Genomic DNA, 17,869 nt, shown 5'->3' with positions numbered 1-17,869 from the left:
TCTTTATAATTGCATCCCCTGTATACATTTCTCTGATGCAAGGGTCAGCAAGGTTAATGATTATTTCATTGTCTTAAAGTAGGATTCCTTCCCCACCCCCCCGTTACATTTATAGTAACTTGTTCTCTGTCCCTTGCTGCTGATATTTTTTTCTCTGATCAGCTACATTAAAGCTGTAATCTTTGGGAGCGGATTGTGGTGACATCTAACATTTGTTCTATTTGTACTTCAGACTGAGGTCAAGCAAACAAACAAAGCAATCATTATGTTTTAGCATTCTTTTTTAATGAGTGCATTAAAATCCTCTCAGAGAGCATTACAGGATCAGTTGTGAAGGGGAAGGGGGGAGGGAAACGGAACTTCTAGTAGCTGTCTTTTGAAGCAGTGCAATTTATAGGAAATAATAGACAAAAAGGATATGTAAGGGCTTTGGTGGGAAATCAATGGCACTATGTTGTTGACGGAAAAAGATCTTGGCAGCACTGTTGTTGTGACTGTTCCTGTGGCTTAGAAAGGAATTTCCTACAGACTGGACTAACCTTTAAAAATGTCTCTACTTTTAGGAGTTCAAGACATTCAGTGGAGTCTTCCCAGGGAAGATGTCGTCTGTGACAATGGAAGCCCGTTGTCTGGAAAAGAGAGGAAGTTTCTTTAAGGTAAAAGGAAGATCTGATTTACTTCAATAATTAGGAAGACACGTTTGCTTTGAAAAGTGTGGCTGTTTATAATCTCACTACCAGCTGCAGAGAAGCTTGGTACTTTTAACAAAGTTATGCTGCGAGATCCTTCCTTAGCACAGTTGGAAGTTTATCCTGTCTTCCAGCAGTTTAGGATTTTGTAATTGAACAGACAAATACAAACACAAAGCACATGGCTTTATGTGCAACCGATGCTGCCAAATATGCCAAACAGCCTTTGATATGTAAAGCGGTTTATTTGTAAATTGGTAAGCATCTTACTATGTGTCTCATTTTACAAGTTTTGAGGTCTGATTTAAAGTCCGGTCCTTTCATTTGTGTGTCTTTTGCTATATACTGTATATAACTATACATTCTGTGTAAAGGTTTCTCGTGTCTTTCCCTGCATCTGCTACTGATCACACACACACACACACACCCCCACCCTCCCCCTCTGTTCTTATAGTTCTTGCAGTAGGTATCACTGTAGTTAAAGTTGCAAGACAACCTTGACTTTTTTCATTCTAACTCCTGATTTTGCTTTGTTCATAATTTTTCTAAAAAAATTCTCCCTTTGGTTGAATCTTTCCTTGCTTAGTTTCAGTCCATAGATTATTTTATGAAAACTTGTAGAAAGGCTTTAATGGTTTTTGAGTTACCTGAGCATGAAAAAATGTATTGTTTTTCTACTTTAAGCAGATATTTAAGACTTTTTTTTAATGTACTGATAAATTCAAATGACTGGACTTTTAAAATTCTGGATTTCATACATGGCTAGTCCTCAGTGAGGAATAGCTGCGTCAATTCTGAGACCATATTTTAAAATACCCGGTTAAAAGTGACCTGAAAAAGTGGAGTTCATGCATTTACTGTTAAATAATGTACTAAGTTTTAAGCTACGTGCTCACCTGCAACACTGTGGAATAGCAAAAAAACATAATTGTGTAACACCACAGTCGTACAATCAGGATTTTTCTTTCTTCCACTCCCCTGAGTTACATATTTGTAAATAAAAACAAGGAAATTAAATGCAACAAGCATTTTTCATGTGACATTAAGACAGCAAATTTCAACACAACAGTCATAAAATTGGAACAGTTAAAGTTCTCATAGCAACATTGATTTACCCCCATGGTGCACAAAGATATAACAAGATCTAGTGGCTGGAAGTTGAAGTTAGACAAACAGCCTAGAAATAAGGAGGAAATTTTTAACAGTGAGAATAATTAACCATGGGAACAATTTGCCAAGGGTTGTGGTGGATTCTCCATCACTGGCAATTTTAAAATCAGGACTGGATTATTACTAAAATAGATCCTGTAGTCCAAACGGAAACGATTTCAGGGAATTATGGCCTCTGTATTGTACACAAGGTCAGACTAAATTATCACAATTGTTCCGTCTGGCCTTGGAATCTATGAATATTTTTTATTACTACTGTAGTTGGTATGTTAAAAGTATACTTAATATGCAGAGAATGTCTCAAGTTAGTTAACTCACTGTTGCACCAACAATGTATTGCTGGATTGCAGTTCGTTTTATGTTTTCATTTTATTTAAGAATTCCTTTTTTCTTCCTGAAGATAAGGATATAATGAAAGCTTTTACACAGAAGGTTGTTGCATGTTGACATAAAAATCATTAGTTTGTGATGTGGAAAATGTGACTCCTAGGGGGCGTGTGTGTGTATGTCTGAGGTTTTGATGATACTTGCCCTTTTGGATATTATCTGCCTGTACATTACAATCAAAACAGTGTTACAATAGACAGTGAAGGACACTGCAGGAACACTTGTTTTTTAAATTTAAGAATTTGCAGTTATCTTCCCTGCTAACTTAGGGTCAGATCTTCTGAGGCATTTAGATGCCTACAGATGCAGATACGCATCTAGTGAGATTATCAAAAGCATCTAAGAAGGCTAGGCACCTAATTCCCACTTAAGTCTTTTTGAAAACCCCGCTTGGTGCCTGTCTATATCTTTAGGAGACTAAATGCCTTTGAAACTCTGGCCCTTAGATCCTTAAGTTGCTTAGACCAGTATACTGGGTGAAACAGATATTAAGAAATCTATCCACCATGGCAATATACACCTTGGGTTTATTGAGAGGAAATGCTAATAGCTTCACATAGGATACTGGTTAAGGCTCTCTGATTCTTGGGATGCTGTTTTTAGCTGTCACAGTGGCATACAGGTACTGATATCCTGTGTTTCAATACAAAAGGCACTGCAGAATAGAGCTAAAGTGTAATAATTGCATGAAATGGGCCAGGAGGACATTTATAGAAGGATGGAAAAGAACCAACAGCCTGGCACACTGTCTGAAGCACTGACACCCATTGGGGGTTCTATGGATTTGGAGGGGAGATCTAACTGCTCAGAGCTGGGTGACGGTGTGGAGCCTCTGCTATAGGCATCATGGGCTCCTCAGAATCCCACTGAATACTCCTTGGAAGTGCTTGAATTCCTGAACAACATTAACTTCAGGTCCAGTGTTTTTTACCCCCACTAAGCTAATCATGAGCATCTGCTTGGGGAAGGCACACCCTGTGGATTCCCCAAAACCAATGGGCCAGAGCTTTCCACAAATCCTTAGGCTCCCCATGAATGAAAAGTCTACTGTCCTCCTCCCCCATTCCCACCTGTTGTGCACAACTACAGATTCCTACTTCCCCAGGGAGCATGTGTCAGGAACTGTCTTGCTGAGTTTTTGACCTAGCTGTTCCCCCTTTTCATTGCCGAATCAACCCAAGTGATTAGCACCTGGGGAGCTCAGCCTGGGTGTGAGCAGCCACACTGCAAAGCCATAACCCATTGACTGCATCCTCGCTGGTGCTCTGCTTCCCCATGTGTGTCGCTAGGATGCTGTGCACTGCAACCGCTCAGATTCTTTCCCAATGAATTGTGGGAGAACTTGTTTGTCATTTTGGGCACATGGGAGGGAACTGGAGGACATTGTGTGGTTTAGCCTGCATCCTTACTGCAAGGTGGGTGGATTGCCCACCCAAATGAAAAACCCACCCGGTTGGCTTGGATTGAAAGTCCCACTAAACTTGAGAGAGAGAATTTTGTGTGGATGGGAGAGGAATTGGGGCAACACCTGTTTAGAAGCCTGAGTTAACTCTGCAGTGAAGAGGTATCCACAGAGTGACTCTCCACTAGGAAAATCTGTAATTCTGCCCCAGCTCTACTGACAGCGTAAATAGTAGTGCAGACCAGACACAGGTGTTTCAGTTTAATTCTGCTCCCAGACGAGTCTGCACTACATCTTACACCACTGCTGAAAAAAGTACAATTTTTCAAATGTAGACAGGGCCTGTAAGTAGCGACTGAAATGCTAGGAGGACTGGCTGGTGCTGAATTCATATGTTTGGATTGTTTTTGTCTCAGAATATTGGCATACCGCTGCAAATTTAGCTACTTGACACCGAAGAGATGGATCATTCAGAAATAATGGTATTGACTCTTCTCCTGGCATTGCTGCTAACATACATAAAAAGCTAAAACGTAACTGACGCCTGGCAGCTGCCATCCTGCGGAGTCTTAGTTGCCCAGCCTTCCCCATCTGTTCTAGTCATAATCTAGACTTCTTCCCCCCCCAGCAGGTTACATTCCAGACATTTCACAGCTGTTGCCCCTCCCACACCAAGGCTGAAAACATCTCTTGCTGTCTGAATCCCTCCCAGCAAACTGTACCCTAATGCTTTGTCTATAGAAGAGACATTTGGTATGCCTAGCATGCCAGCAACACCCCATGTTCCCATCAACCTCCGTGCTCCCAATGGTGCAGAGACAAGCACAGCAGTTTGGATTAGACTTGCTTCCAGCAAAGCTAACCATGGTGTGCCTCTCACCAGTGTCAGTATGAATGGGGATAGCTTACATGATAGCTCCACTGGTGTAAACAGTTGTCCCAGAGGGCATTCTGAAATCTCCCAGAAGCCATTGCTTCAGGGAACTGGGCTGGGGGCTGGGAGGTAGGTATCCGGTAGGGTGACTAGATAGCAAGTGTGAAAAATCGGGGGGGGTAATAGGAGCCCATATTTAAAAAAGCCCAAAATATCAGGACTGTCCCTATAAAATCGGGACATCTGGTCACCCTAGTATCTGGAGGACAATACAACTGCATTGCAAGAGCAGCTGGGTGGCAAAAGTGAATTAAAAGCAGCATTTTTTACTTGCACCAGTGAAATCTCACCAGTTCGGTTATAAATGGATCAGTTCTCCAGAGTGGAATCAGCGCTACAGTGTGTCTACACTATAGTGTTTTGTACCAGTTTTCTAGTAAAATCTTAGTGATGCTGGTGCCTAGTAAATGCAGTGTTTAAAATGGCCAGAAAAGGGGTGGGGGAGGGGGCATAGGGTATCTCAGTATCCTCACATCAGTTGATCCTCCTGCCCAGCAATTAATTCTGCATCCCAACTCCCAAATCAATTTTGCCCAATCTATTCTGTCCCCTCCAGCCCCACCCCCAGCCAATTTCCCCCCCCACACACACACACCCACCCCTGCTCCTCCTTCAGCTCCTGGCCTGGGGTCCACACTCCTTCCCAGGCTGGGTGAGTCAGGGAGTGTGGAGGAGCTGTTGTTGCTTGGAGGGTGAGGACGAGGGAAGGGAGCTGCCTTGAGGGGATGGGTTGTTTCTGCTCCCTTCTCCCCCTCTCTTTGTGTGAGAGTGATGTTCCCTTGCTGAAGGGGAAGGGGAGGAAGAGAACTGTGCCTGTTTCCTGCAACTGCCCTACCTACCCCAGGAGACAGGCTGAGGCAAGTGGAGAAAAGCAGCCAGTCCGAGGTGGCTTTCTCCCAGGTGGTACTAAGAATGTGCAACTTTGAGCTGTCCAGCTCACTAATTAGACATTTTATTTCTCAAGTCTGTGAGCCTCTCAACCTGGCGTACTTCAGGCACTGAGCAAATGTTGGAAGCAGTGGAGAATAGAGGGCTCAAGTTTTTAACAACTGGCACACCGGTAACTGACACCTTATCTACACTAGAGCTTTCTCTGTTGCTAGCATTGATATTGCTGCACCACTGATGGAAAATGGGTACAAAATTTCCAAGTGTAGACAAGTCCCTGGGTTCTGATATTCAAGGTTAACCAACTGGGAGATTTTCCTCTTTCTCCCTGCTCCTCGATGAAGGATGGTCAGTATCTGTGAACTGTGCGCTATATCTGTGCTAGAAAGGTGGCAGTGGAGAGTGTCCACAATAGTGCAGTGGGACATATGGGTATGGCAGGTCAGACACAACCTACTCACTGTCTGTCCTGCAAGATGGATCAGAACTACCTACAGCCATGGAGAAGTTAAAACTTCTATAGGCATTTCTTAGCTAGTATGTCGGGTTTGAATTGTAATGCTATATCCTGGAGTTTAAAAAAAACAACAACAAACCCAAACCCTAAAGGAGTTAGATGCCCATCTTCCTCTGAATTTCAAAGGGATTTGGACACCTTAAGTTCCTTGGAAAATCCCAGTCATACTCATTTTAAAATATATATTTATCAATCCAGCTGTTTAAAAACCAAAGTGCAAGTCTTCCTTTTAAGTCAGCTGGCAGTGGACGTGCCTAGACTCCCCAGCACATAGGGGGTTATTATGTTAATTGACAAAGCATCGTGTCATTAATTTTCACTTTGACAGCTTCATAGTCCAATTACAAAGACATACTTGCACGCTGAAATGTTCAGTTAATGCAGCACAGATTTTGTTTGTCTATTATTTTAACACAGTCTTATTAGGCAAGTCATTGGAAAACAAATGAGGCATGAGTTATATTGCAGTGATAGAGCTTTTTCCCCTGTGGCAACTTACGGAAAGCCTCATGCAATCAAAAATAACCGGTTCATTTGGGGATAGAATTAGCTTCTCCATTTTTGGAACACATTCTGGTTATGTTCTGCTTTGTATAAACCCAGCCATTGTCTTTATTTGGTGGCAATCAACAGTCTTTTTCGTTTCAAGTGAATGGCCAGGCAATTCATTAATATGACCAAACTAGCTCAATTTCTCAGGAGTATGTGGAGATTATCTTCAGACGTGGTGGAGGCCGGGAGTTTAGGAGGGTGTGTATTGTGTCTACATTGACTTCAGTGAGACTTAAGCACATACATTGTGCTTTGCTGAATGGGGTCTCAATGAAATTTTTTTTTTTTTTGTAAGTGAGATGCTCTCATTAGTTTATGTATAATTGTTGAAAACTATTGCTGTTTTCCACTAAGAAACAAACAAAACAAGATCTCATGGTAACTAGAACAAACAAACACAAACTGATGATTTAATCTGCTTTATTTCAAGCCTTCTTATTGTAAGACAATTATATTAGGAGACCAAATTCTCCAGGTTACTAAGGCTTCTTTTTGACACTATAGCAAATAAGCAGCCGTAACATCAATTTAACTGGTCACTGAAGATTTCCACCCTCCTTTCTCCTCCCTCCCCAACTAAGGGGATTTTTGGGTGATACAGGCACCTCCCGCCAGCCTTGCGCACTGGTATGTGGGTAACTAGACAAAAAGGGGTATGATTAGGGCATGTGTGTGCCCTAGTAATCTCTAGCTACCAGAATGTCTCCTTGTGGCATTAGCAGCCAATGTAAAAAACAGCCCCAAGGCTGCTCTAATTTTTGCCAGGGACCGGTCTAGTAGGTGGATGGCCCTTGGATTGGACGGGTGGAAATGTGGCTCAAAGCTATCTTTTAATTCCTACTGGAGATTATGCTGAGTACAGTTTGGCTGTAGCTCAGGATCTAGGCTAGAACATCTTGGCAGTTTCAAACAATCTGTGTATTCAGGCGGACTGCATTCCTTTTGTATTGTACAGTTGGAGAGCAGATGTATTGGTGACTTCATTCACTCTACAGGGGGGTTTCCTTCTCTTTCTCCATATATGTGGTCATTAGAGCACAGCTAAGTAACTTAGCTGCATCTGGATGGGTTAGACAAGAAAACACTTCAAAGTTCAGATTTTAAAAAGAATGCTATATTATTATTATTATTATTTATTATTTAAATTTTTATTACTGAACCCAAATATTTTACTTAATCTTTCATTGCTTTGTGTTTGGAGGGCATATCAGAGACATGTTCATATCCATGATGACTCCTAAGAGAGATTTCTCAGACTGTCCTCCCAAATTCACAGCCTGTTGTCATAGGAGAATTTAGGGACATTTTGCTAATATGTTTTATTTTACATTTGTTCAAGTTACATTTAATCGGCTGTCCAGTTTCTGAATGTACTTAAATCTATCTGGAATGTCTTGCAATTCTCAGTACCTTTTACTATAAAAATCCAACCAACAAACCAACACAAAAAAACCTCCTAGCAGGTGTCAATGGCAAATGTAATCAACTTGTTGTCCTTTCTCAATAATATCAAAATGGTCCCCATTGTAATAGCTTCTGAGCACCTTGTAATTTTTAACGTTCATTCTCACAACGGAGTGAGCTAGGGAAATATTACTATTCCCATTTTACGAAAAGACTAAGGACATGTCTGCACTTACTGGGGATCAGCGCTGTGGTGATCAATCCATTGGGGGTTGATTTAACAGGTCTACTGAAGACTTGCTAAAACAACCGCAGATTGCTCTCCCGTCGACTCCCGTACTCCACCAGAACAAGAAGTATAAGGTAAGTCAACGGGAGAGTTTCTCCTGTTGACCCAGCACGGTGTAGGCTCTGCAAAAGTCAACCTAAGCTATGTCCAGGCCCGCCAAGAGCAATTCTGGGCCCCAGGACCAGGGTCGTCCCTGGTGAGGGTGGGGCCTGGGGTGGAAGTGATGATTCGTCACAAAACGCAGGGCCCAGAGCGGTCGTGCACGTCCGTAGGAGCCCTGCGGCCCACCTGGGTGATTTAAAATGGCCCGGGGCTCCCAGCTGCTGCCGCTGCTACTGTAGCAGTGGTGGCGGCTGGGAGCCTCCAGGTCCTTGTAAATCTCACAGGCCCCTGGTCAATTGCCCCCTTGTTCCTCCCTCCCACCCCTGGGTGTAGACCATAGTGTAGATCTGCCCTAAGTGAGTCACCCCAAGGTCACACAAGATTTTTGGGGGGGGGGCAGAGAATTGAATCTTCATCTCCCTAGTCCCAGGTTAGTACCTAACCAACGGGTCATCCTTCCTCTCTGTGGGCTCTCCCAACCATCAAAACATTTTAGAGGGACCCATCTATTGTCTGTCTTCCCTGAAAATAAACAGTTTCTAAGACTTGCCTATTACTTTACCAGATTTTAATCCGTAACAGAGTTAAATGTTACCAGCCCAAGGGAGGGGATATTGGAAATTCCTGGCTCACAGCACAAGTTGCAAGTTGCTGAATTATATAAATACTTCAGTTTTATACAGACATTGGGACAAGTCCACAAATAGGAACTCTTGAGCATTCGGCCATGATTGGCTTTTGGCCAGGCTCTTATACAGAACGCCCTTTGAGAATTGCTGCACTCTACTTATCAAAACAGGAAGGAAAAAGCTCAGATGCCAAAGAGGATGCAAGGCTCCAAAAAGAATGAAATATGGAAAAACTGGGGGGAAAGGGAGCGAGAGCAGGGAGTTATGTACAGCATTGGTCCTTGTTTTTAGGCCATGCTCCCTTTCCAGGTTAGAAATGTTCATCCTCCTTTTTCCATCTTAGCTATTTTAAAGGTCTGTGTGTGATCCCTTGGAAACATTCAGCTGTTGCCACTACAGTTGATCTTTGAAGTGCATTATGAGCAACTTGGAGGTTTCATAAATTCACAGTGAACTTTTAGTCACATTGCAGTACAGAAGCAGGTAATGCATCTGCCATGCAAAGACAGGCATCATTTTTCTTTCTAGCAGATGTCCTGCAACAACCATCTAGACAAAAGGCACCTGTTCTGCAACACTGAGACTTTTTGCACCAGTCCAATGGATAGAAAGACCCGCCTGTAAAAATCAATAGTATGGACAACTTTCCGAGGGCTATGTGAGACAGTGGACTAGATTATCCCATTGTGGCTGCACTCCTCTAGACACAGGGCAGTAGTGTGTGGTGATGGGAGGGGGGCTTCTGGGAGATGGTTATAGGTCCCTGAGTCTGTTAGAATAGCTTAGAACAGCAGTTCTCAAACCATAGGTTGGTACCCCAAAGTGGGTCACAACCCCATTTAAATGGGGTCACCAGGGCTGGCTTAGATTTGCTGGGGCCCGAGGCAGAAGCCTGAGCCCAACCTCTTAGGGCTGAAGCCAAAGCCTGAGGACTTCAGCCCTGGGCAGCGGTGCTCAGGTTACATGACCCCTGCCTGAGGCTGAAGTGCTTGGCTTCGGCTTTGGTCCCCCGTCCCTGGGGCCGTGTAGTAATTTCATTGCACCGCGACCCCTTTCTGACAACAAAAGTTTGAGAACCCCTGGCTTAGAGGTTGTTCTGACTTATACCACTGGAATAAGGTCCTAAAGATGTAAAGCAGAGTGGAAGAGCAGTTTCATCAGTTCAGGAGCAGAGGAAACTGATGTGCATGAATAGCAGTGGTCTACTCCATTTGTGGACAATGTATACTAGTCAGTATACCATCTGCACTAGCCTTCAAAGTCCAGGCCTATGGGATGATTATTGTTGGCTGCCATTAAGCATAATGGGTTGCATACAAAAGAAAGCGTGTATGTGGTTTTGAGAGACTTGTATTTTGCAATTTCGTTCCTGGATTTTGTGAGTGTAAACAGTTAATACTTGGGTAATGTTTGGAATAGGTTTTGTTGGGCAATATCATGCCAGAGAAGAATTCTGTGGTTGCTGATGTATACTATGATGGTATGCTAATATGTGACGTCATGTACTCTGGATCATGATAATTATCATTTGGGTTTATAATGGCTGTGTATTTCTTCAAATGAAAATGAATGGCTAAATGATGTAATTACAGAATTTGGCCTTGAAAAGGGTTTTCTTTTTTCGGATTATTTCTGAGGAGGCATTGTGGATGTGAAACTGGTTGTTATATATGTAGAAATTACTGACTTAATTTAAACTTTGGATTCCAGATGATGACTTTCTATTTCCACCTAGGCGTTTGCTCTGTGTGGTGGTGGTGTTTTTATTTTTTTATTCTTTGTATATGTGCACCAATGGTCCCAGTTTCAGTAATTCCTGTAGTAGTGGCTTTGGTATCAGTATCTCATTGCCATGAATAATCCCTGTAAGATCTCTGCAGATCACTTCCGTGGTCTTAAAGCTTATGATTGCTGTGAGCTTGGTACAGAGCCTGCAAACAGAAATGTATTTCCATCTGATCTTTTAAGAAAATTTCCTCAAAATATTAGTCTTTTGGGGCCTGATCTAAAACTCCTTGAAAGTCAGTGGTCTTTTTTCCATTGAGTTAAATGAGATTTCAAACAGACCCTTTGTGAAGGCAGAACTGAATTTCAAGAATTCAACTATATTGGGCCTTATGGGGTAACGAGCACCTGCAACTGCACTGACCTCTCTACATCATAACTGTTGTCATTACATGTTCAGCGTTCTAGCTGGTACTTTTGGGTAGAAGTGTGTTTGTTAAGAGCTCCATGTAAAGTCCTGCACACAAGCTGCCCTTTGTGGTGTACAACTGTGAGGAACTGGGGGATCTGTGTGAACAGCAGTGGTCACCAACTGGTAGATCGCAATTGACTGGTCAATCCTGGAGCCTCTGACAGTCAATCGCAATCTCTGGCCACTAACTGGGAGCTGCCCGATGTAAGTGCCACCCGGCGGAAGCCCACATCCCCCCCAACTCCCTGCCTCAGCCCTGAGCCCCCTCCTGGAGCCTGCACCTCGTACCCCTTCCTATACCCCAACACTCTGCCCCCGCCCAGAGCCCCCTCCTGCACCCAAACTCCCTCCCAGAGCCCACACCCCCTCCTGCACCCCAACCCCCTACCTAAGGCTCAGCCCAGAGCCACCTTCCACACTCTTAAACCCCTCGGCCCCAGCCCACACTCCCTTCCAGCAGCCAACCTCCTGTCCCAGCCCCGTGAAGTGAGTGAGGGTGGGAGAGAGGGAACGATGGAGGGAGTGGGGATAGACTGAGAGGGGTGGGGCCTTGGGGGAGGGGCGGGGTAGATCCTGGGTGGCACTTAAATTCAAAAAGTGATCTTGTGCGTAAAAAGGTGGCAGACCACTGCTGTACAGTCTATGCATTCTGTGTGAGATTATGAACTCTCTCTTTATATATACCAAAGTGCAAACTCCATTTTGAATGTGCAGCCTTTTGTCTTGTCTCTTGTCTGTTTCAGCTTATCCATTCATATGGCTAGGTTCTATTCAGTTCACGTTAATGATTCTGGTCTTGAACCAGAATGTTAAGTGATTCAAATATCTCATCCCTTCCCTTTTACAATCAGTGTGCAAAGTGCAGAGGGAAGTTCAGGCATGCATACTAATCATTAACATATTACCAAAAGGTCCACATCCATCCCATCAACAAATATTTTTATTGATCCTAGAAAACCCAGGAACTAGGCTACACATTCTTGAGCTCCATCTGCTGGTACATTAGCTGATAGTACCTCTTGTAACAATATCTGCCTGTAAAGAGCAAAAATGTAAACATTCTTATAACAATTTCCAGTTGGAATTCTGTCAAGATTAGGGCAAACTATTTTTGCTTTGACTAATTGTTTGTTTGGGGTTTTTTTGCAAAAAATTGTTTGTGCTTTCTCTGAAAAAATCATTTTTCTCTTGTCAAAACAAAAACAAAAAACAAACTTGAAAACAAAATATTTTGGCCAAAACCAGATATTTTGATTTGGATATGTTGCCACAACGCCTTCTGGGAATTGCAATTCAGTTGGCTTATGTCCCCATTCTCTTCTGTGGTTTGTACATGTCAGCTGGGCTTCAGCTCTCATGATGCATCGTGGTCAGAGGACTCCCATGATGCACAGCCTTTCCTTAACAAATCGCTGCATCCTGGGCTTGCACCAGCTGCCCTGCCACTGTGACAGGGAGCAACACTGCTCCCTACCTCCAGTGTGTACCTCCGCTGCAGGTACCCCATCCTTCTCCCCCAGCTGTATCCCCTCAACTCCCCCTCAGTTCCTGCCCCTCCGGCAATCTCCTCTTTTTGGGAACCTGAAAGAGGAACCTTAGCATGGGGTCACAACGCCACTCATGTTTAGCCTGACCACCCCTCCATTGTGGACCTTGGGTGGATTGCCAAAAAAAGAGAGAATGCAGTTTATGGGCCACCTTCGTAAAAAGTTTGGGAACTACTCCATTAATAAACTCCACACAGGCTCTCCCATGGCTAACACCAGTCTTGCCTGGAGCAGATTTAATAACAAACAATTCAAAACAATCCTCAAAGTCCTAAAACAAAATCCATCACCACAACAACATAAACGTTCATACTCCACTCTGGGACATTCAGCCTGTCCTGAAGCTTTTTTCTTCCAGTCTGCTCTTCACCAAGCAACCACTCCCAGACCTTCCTAGCTGGAGCGGAGCCTTTTTCGTCTCTCGGTAGCCCCCTTCTGCTGCTCTCCTGGCCCTCCTCTGGTTATTCAGGGTCTCCTCCAGGAACTTTCTGTTCTCTGCAGCCTCTGCCACAACTTCCTTTAGCAACATCCTCACCTCCCTGGGTTGAGAGAACTCAGCAGGTAGCCAGCCGTCCCCTTTTGCAGTCTCTCCCTTTATAATGCCCAGGTGCTTTTCCTTAAGCCCAGTTGGGTAGCAGGTAATCCATCGCAGGGGCACTGGCCCCTGCTCCCTCTTATAGGGCCAGTCATCCAGTGACAAAAAATTGCTTTTAATAGAAAAATAACACAGAGCTACTGTCTCAATTGGTTGCTTTATTCCAATATTTAATTAATTAAAAAGCTCAGTTTTTCAAAAATAAGTGAAGCTGCTGAAACAATGGCAGTTTGATACCCCATGGATTCCAGGGATCTTGCTAAAGAATTTCGGGCCAGCTGTCTGTGGGCTAGCTAGGGCCTTTTCTCAGATGGACAAATGGTTCTCTAGCTAGATGAGATTTTGCTTGAGTCACACTTAAGAGGCCACAAGGAAACAATTGAATAGCAGAACTTTGGAGGGGCAACCCAGGTTGTCTTTAGATTCCTGTTCTTTTCTTAGAGTGAAGAGCGCCATGATTTTTAATGTTCTCCCCTGCTGTTCAGACATTTCCTTTTGGCTAGTTCCCCCCCCCCCCCCCTGCTTCCGTTTAGTTAAAGGCTAAGAGGAAAGCAACCAAGTGCTCCTGTTGTGGTGAGAGTGCACAATCTGGTCTGACCAGCTCCTCTGCATTTTATATGGCAAGCTTCTCAACTGTAATGCATGATCATGGCTGACCTATCTAAAACACCCAACCTTGCCGCTGCTGTAGCGACTGAGGAGAGCAGACCTCTACAATTGAAGAGTGGGCAAGGTTGGTAGACCTCTGGAATGCCAAAGTAGTACAGGTAATTAGAGAAATGACTCTTCCTTCCCCCCACTCCTGATAGACTTCTCTGTACCAATTGCCTTTGTGGCAGCCAGAGGGCAGCTGGAGAATTCTTCCTCTGCTCCTGCTAAGTCCTAAGAAAGCACCTGAAATTAGAAGAGAGACCTATCGTGGAAGTCACTTGGGTTGCTAGTCAGTGCCTAAGTAATCTCTGTTCCCTTCGCCTCATTTGATAATGTCTTCTTAAAAACTGCGGCTCCCTCTTTTAATGAACCAATTAAGAGTAGTCCACACAGTTATTCTGAATGTTTGCATCATGTAAGATGCTTGCAGGGCAGGCCTTAGGGCTTATGGGACCTTGTGCAAAGAAGTGTGAGGTACTATTGTAGTTCCTCCCTCCCTTGCGATCAGGCCCTCCATTCTCTGTGGTGGTGTTGGAGGCACTCTGACAGGAGGATTGGGTAGGAGGAGAGGGGACTCTGTGTCACCACATACATAGCGTAGGTCTAAGGATGCTCCGAAATACCCAAAATGCTGCTCTCTTGACTTCAGAGATGTCCCTGTCATCTTACTACTTCATATTGCAAAGGTCATTTTTAGACTTGGTATACCAAATTAACCAGAATAATCCTTTAATAATAATAATCATATATTTTAAAAATCTGCTTCTATGTAGTGATTTTCATTGGAGGATCTCATACTTAATAAAGGTAAATAGAATTACAGATCACACAGTGCATCATTGGCAATCAAGAGTTTCAACCCAGGTTTTCTAACTCACGCTCAGAGTTTGAAAACTATTTCCCCACAGTGAATAGGAAACCTCTGAGGGCAAGTGCCATCACTTTCTGCAGAACTTAAGCTTTTTTCTTTTTTCCAAAACAAAAACAAACACAATCCAACTCCCCCCCCCCAAAAAAAACAACCCCCCCAAATAACCATTTCTAGCCCTTATTGTGCAAAAAAAACAAAAAAACCTGCCAATCCAAGGTTAATCCATTGCACTGCTGCCTTTCTGAATGTGCAGATTATTCCAGTGCTTCTGCTGCTGCTCATTGCTTTTTCAAACAGTAGCAAAATGGAAACAAGCCACAATCTTTCAGTTTTCAGTTCTCTGCAATGATAGTGAAACTGACAAAAATAGTTCAGTTGCACTCTGCTGCCTCTTTGGAAAGCTCTTAGCAACAGCAGCAGTGGAGATGGTCAGTTGAGGTATTTGCTGGGGAGAGAGACTCAAAAATGAAGGATGTAGGAAGAGTAGAGTAATGGAAACACCGATATTCCAGCCAGAAAGCTGAGGGAGGAGGTAGAGTAGTGGACTCACACGTCTCTGTTGCAGCAGTCAGGAGACAGAAGGGAGTACTGGAACCGAGAGAGAGAGAGAGAGAGAGAGAATTCTCCTTCATTCTTCCAGAAATCAGGCAGGTTGGAGAGGGAGAGAGAAGGTTCATGAGTTTTTTCCAATTTATCAGACACCTACTAGCTGGAAGCTGATATGAAAGATGGAGCCCTGGAACATTACCCTTTCCCTGTATCTTGATAGGGTGGGGAAGGATGGTACAGTAGAACTTCAAAGTTACAAATACCTTGGGAATGGACGTGGTTAGTAACTCAGAAATGTTCGTAACTCTGAACAAACGTTATGGTGGTTCTTTCAAAAATTTACAACTGAACTTTGACTTAATACAGCTTTGAAACTTTATTATGCAGAAGGAAAAATGCTGCTTTTAACTATCTTAATTTAAATCAGGGGTTCTCAAACTGGGGTTCGGAACTCCTCAGGGGGGTCACTAGGTTATTACATGGAGGGTCGTGAGCTGTCAGCCTCCAGCTTTTATAATGGTGTTAAATATGTAAAGAAGTGTTTTTAATTTAAAAAGGGGGTTGCATAGAGGTTTGCAGTATAAAAGGGGTCACCAGTACAAAAGTTTGAGAACCACTGATTTAAATGAAACCAGCACATAAACAGTTTCCGTACCATGTCAAATCTTATTTTTTAAACGTTCCCTTTTATTTTTTTAGTAGTTGATGTTCTTCTTCAAGTGGTTGTTCATGTCCATTCCGAGAAGGTGTGTGCGCTCTGTGTGCACGCAAGCCAGAAGATTTTCCCTTAGCAGCGTCCATAGGGTCAGCCTGGGCGCCCCCTGGAGTGGCACCACCGTGGCGCCCTATATAGGGGCCCGCCGACCCTCCACCCCCTCAGTTCCTTCTTACCGCCGGTGACGGCTAGCTGGAACTTTGCTCGCTCTCATGGCAAGCCTAGCAGTGTCTCTGTTCGTGTATATATAGTTCTCGCTTTTTTTCATAGTTTTAGAGTTAGCGTTAGTTGTAAGTTAGTAGTTGGGGGGTTCCCTCCCCAACGTAACCCTTGTCCCCTCCTGGGCATGCCTGGGTCCCCAGGATTTAAACTCTGTGCGGACTGTGGGAAGTTTATGCTGAAGAGTGACCTGCATTTTTCCTGCTCGGAGAGAGCCACCAAAGAGACCGGTGCTGAAGGGGTTCCGTCCCAGGACTCTCAAGGGCAGAGAGGAAAGACTTAGAGTGCTCCTGATGGAGGCCGCCTTACAGTCACACTCGAACCTGCCGACCCGGCGCGTAGCGCCTCATCCTCGGTACACAGCGCTCCGGCACCATTAGCCAGACAGGAGGCCCAATCTAAGAACTCTAAGTCCCAGCACTGGAGAGAATTGGGACATAGGAAATTGGCCTCCGTGTGGCACCGATCACCGTCTCCAGTGCTTGTGAAAAAGAAGAGGCTGGTGAGGGGCCGATCACCCCACCAGGACCCTAAATGGCCGGTGGCGTCCACAAGTGTGGTGGGACAAGCCGCGCCTCAGGCGCCACCTCCCAAAGTTCCGTCGACTCCTGCCCCTGTGGGGGTACAGTTGAGTCTAGACCGGTCCAGGTCCCTGGACCTCTGCGAGGATTTGCGCCTCCCATTGATGCCGGAGGTGTTCGAGGCAGCCTCATACTTGTTAAGCCTTCCGGTACCGGCCTCCCCATGCTGGAGGGAAGAGCCACCAGGGACTACCCGTCACCCGATACAATTGAGGAGCAAGCCGGCTATAATGATGCCTCAGTCCCCGTCCTGTGCCGCTCCGGCAGCACTGGCACAGAAGAACGACCGCTCTGTACCGCTCGCCAGCGACAGTGGGTACTGCCCCTCCTCGGTCTTCGTAGTTGGAAGCCTCGGAGTCCGAGGTGGAATCCTACCACTCCAATAGATCAAGGAGCAGGAGATTGGCTTCACAAAGAAGTCAGCGACCTTACCTGGCGCCGTGGCAGCAGCAATGGCAACCGCCCTCCCAGTGGCTGTTCTGGACCCCTTGGGCTTACCATCAGGCCCAGGGCCAGGTGCATGGCCCATGCTCCAGGTCCATATTGGTCTCCTCAATGTCGGTGGCTCTGGCACAAATGCCTCCACCCATACCTGGATGACTGGCTCATCAAGGGCCATTCCAAAGATCGGGTGGAGGCTCAGGTGGCCTTTACCAGACAGACCTTCCTCAAGCTCAGCATCCTGCTAAACAAGGGCAAATCTACTCTGTCTCCCGTCCAAAGGATGGAGTTCATAGGAGCAGTCCTGGACCCGATGCAAGCCAGAATGTACCTCCCAGAGTCCAGGTTTCGGTCTATGTCCAACATCATCCTCAGTCTCCGTCGCTTCCCGACCACTACGGCAAGGAATTGCCTCAAGTTACTGGGGCATATGGCTGCGTGCACCTACGTGGTGAATCATGCCAGGCTCAGGCTGCGCCCTCTTCAGTCCTGGCTAGCAACCATGTACCGACCAGCCAGGGATGCACTGGACTCTGTAGT

At 44.8% G+C, this 17,869-nt stretch overlaps 1 protein-coding gene across 5 annotated transcripts in view; it reads left to right on the top strand.

Moving 5' to 3' along the window:
* The window catches only part of RIN2 (Ras and Rab interactor 2), a 112,524-nt gene that overhangs the window by 42,235 nt on the left and 52,420 nt on the right, over nucleotides 1-17,869 (top strand). For 4 of the 5 annotated variants that reach the window (XM_039531342.1, XM_039531345.1, XM_039531341.1 and 1 more), the window contains one exon: nucleotides 564-656. In XM_039531342.1, coding sequence (XP_039387276.1) covers nucleotides 600-656 — 57 coding nt within the window. In that variant the 5' untranslated portion in view covers nucleotides 564-599. Of the gene's footprint in view, nucleotides 1-563; nucleotides 657-17,869 lie in introns of those variants that run through there. The other variant, XM_039531346.1, reaches the window with a different exon arrangement.

The sequence above is a fragment of the Mauremys reevesii genome, linkage group 3, assembly GCF_016161935.1.
Source record: "Mauremys reevesii isolate NIE-2019 linkage group 3, ASM1616193v1, whole genome shotgun sequence".
Taxonomy (NCBI): Eukaryota; Metazoa; Chordata; order Testudines; family Geoemydidae; genus Mauremys; species Mauremys reevesii.
The sequence above is the reverse complement of the archived record's forward strand: the minus strand, read 5'-3'. Positions and strand labels throughout refer to the sequence as shown.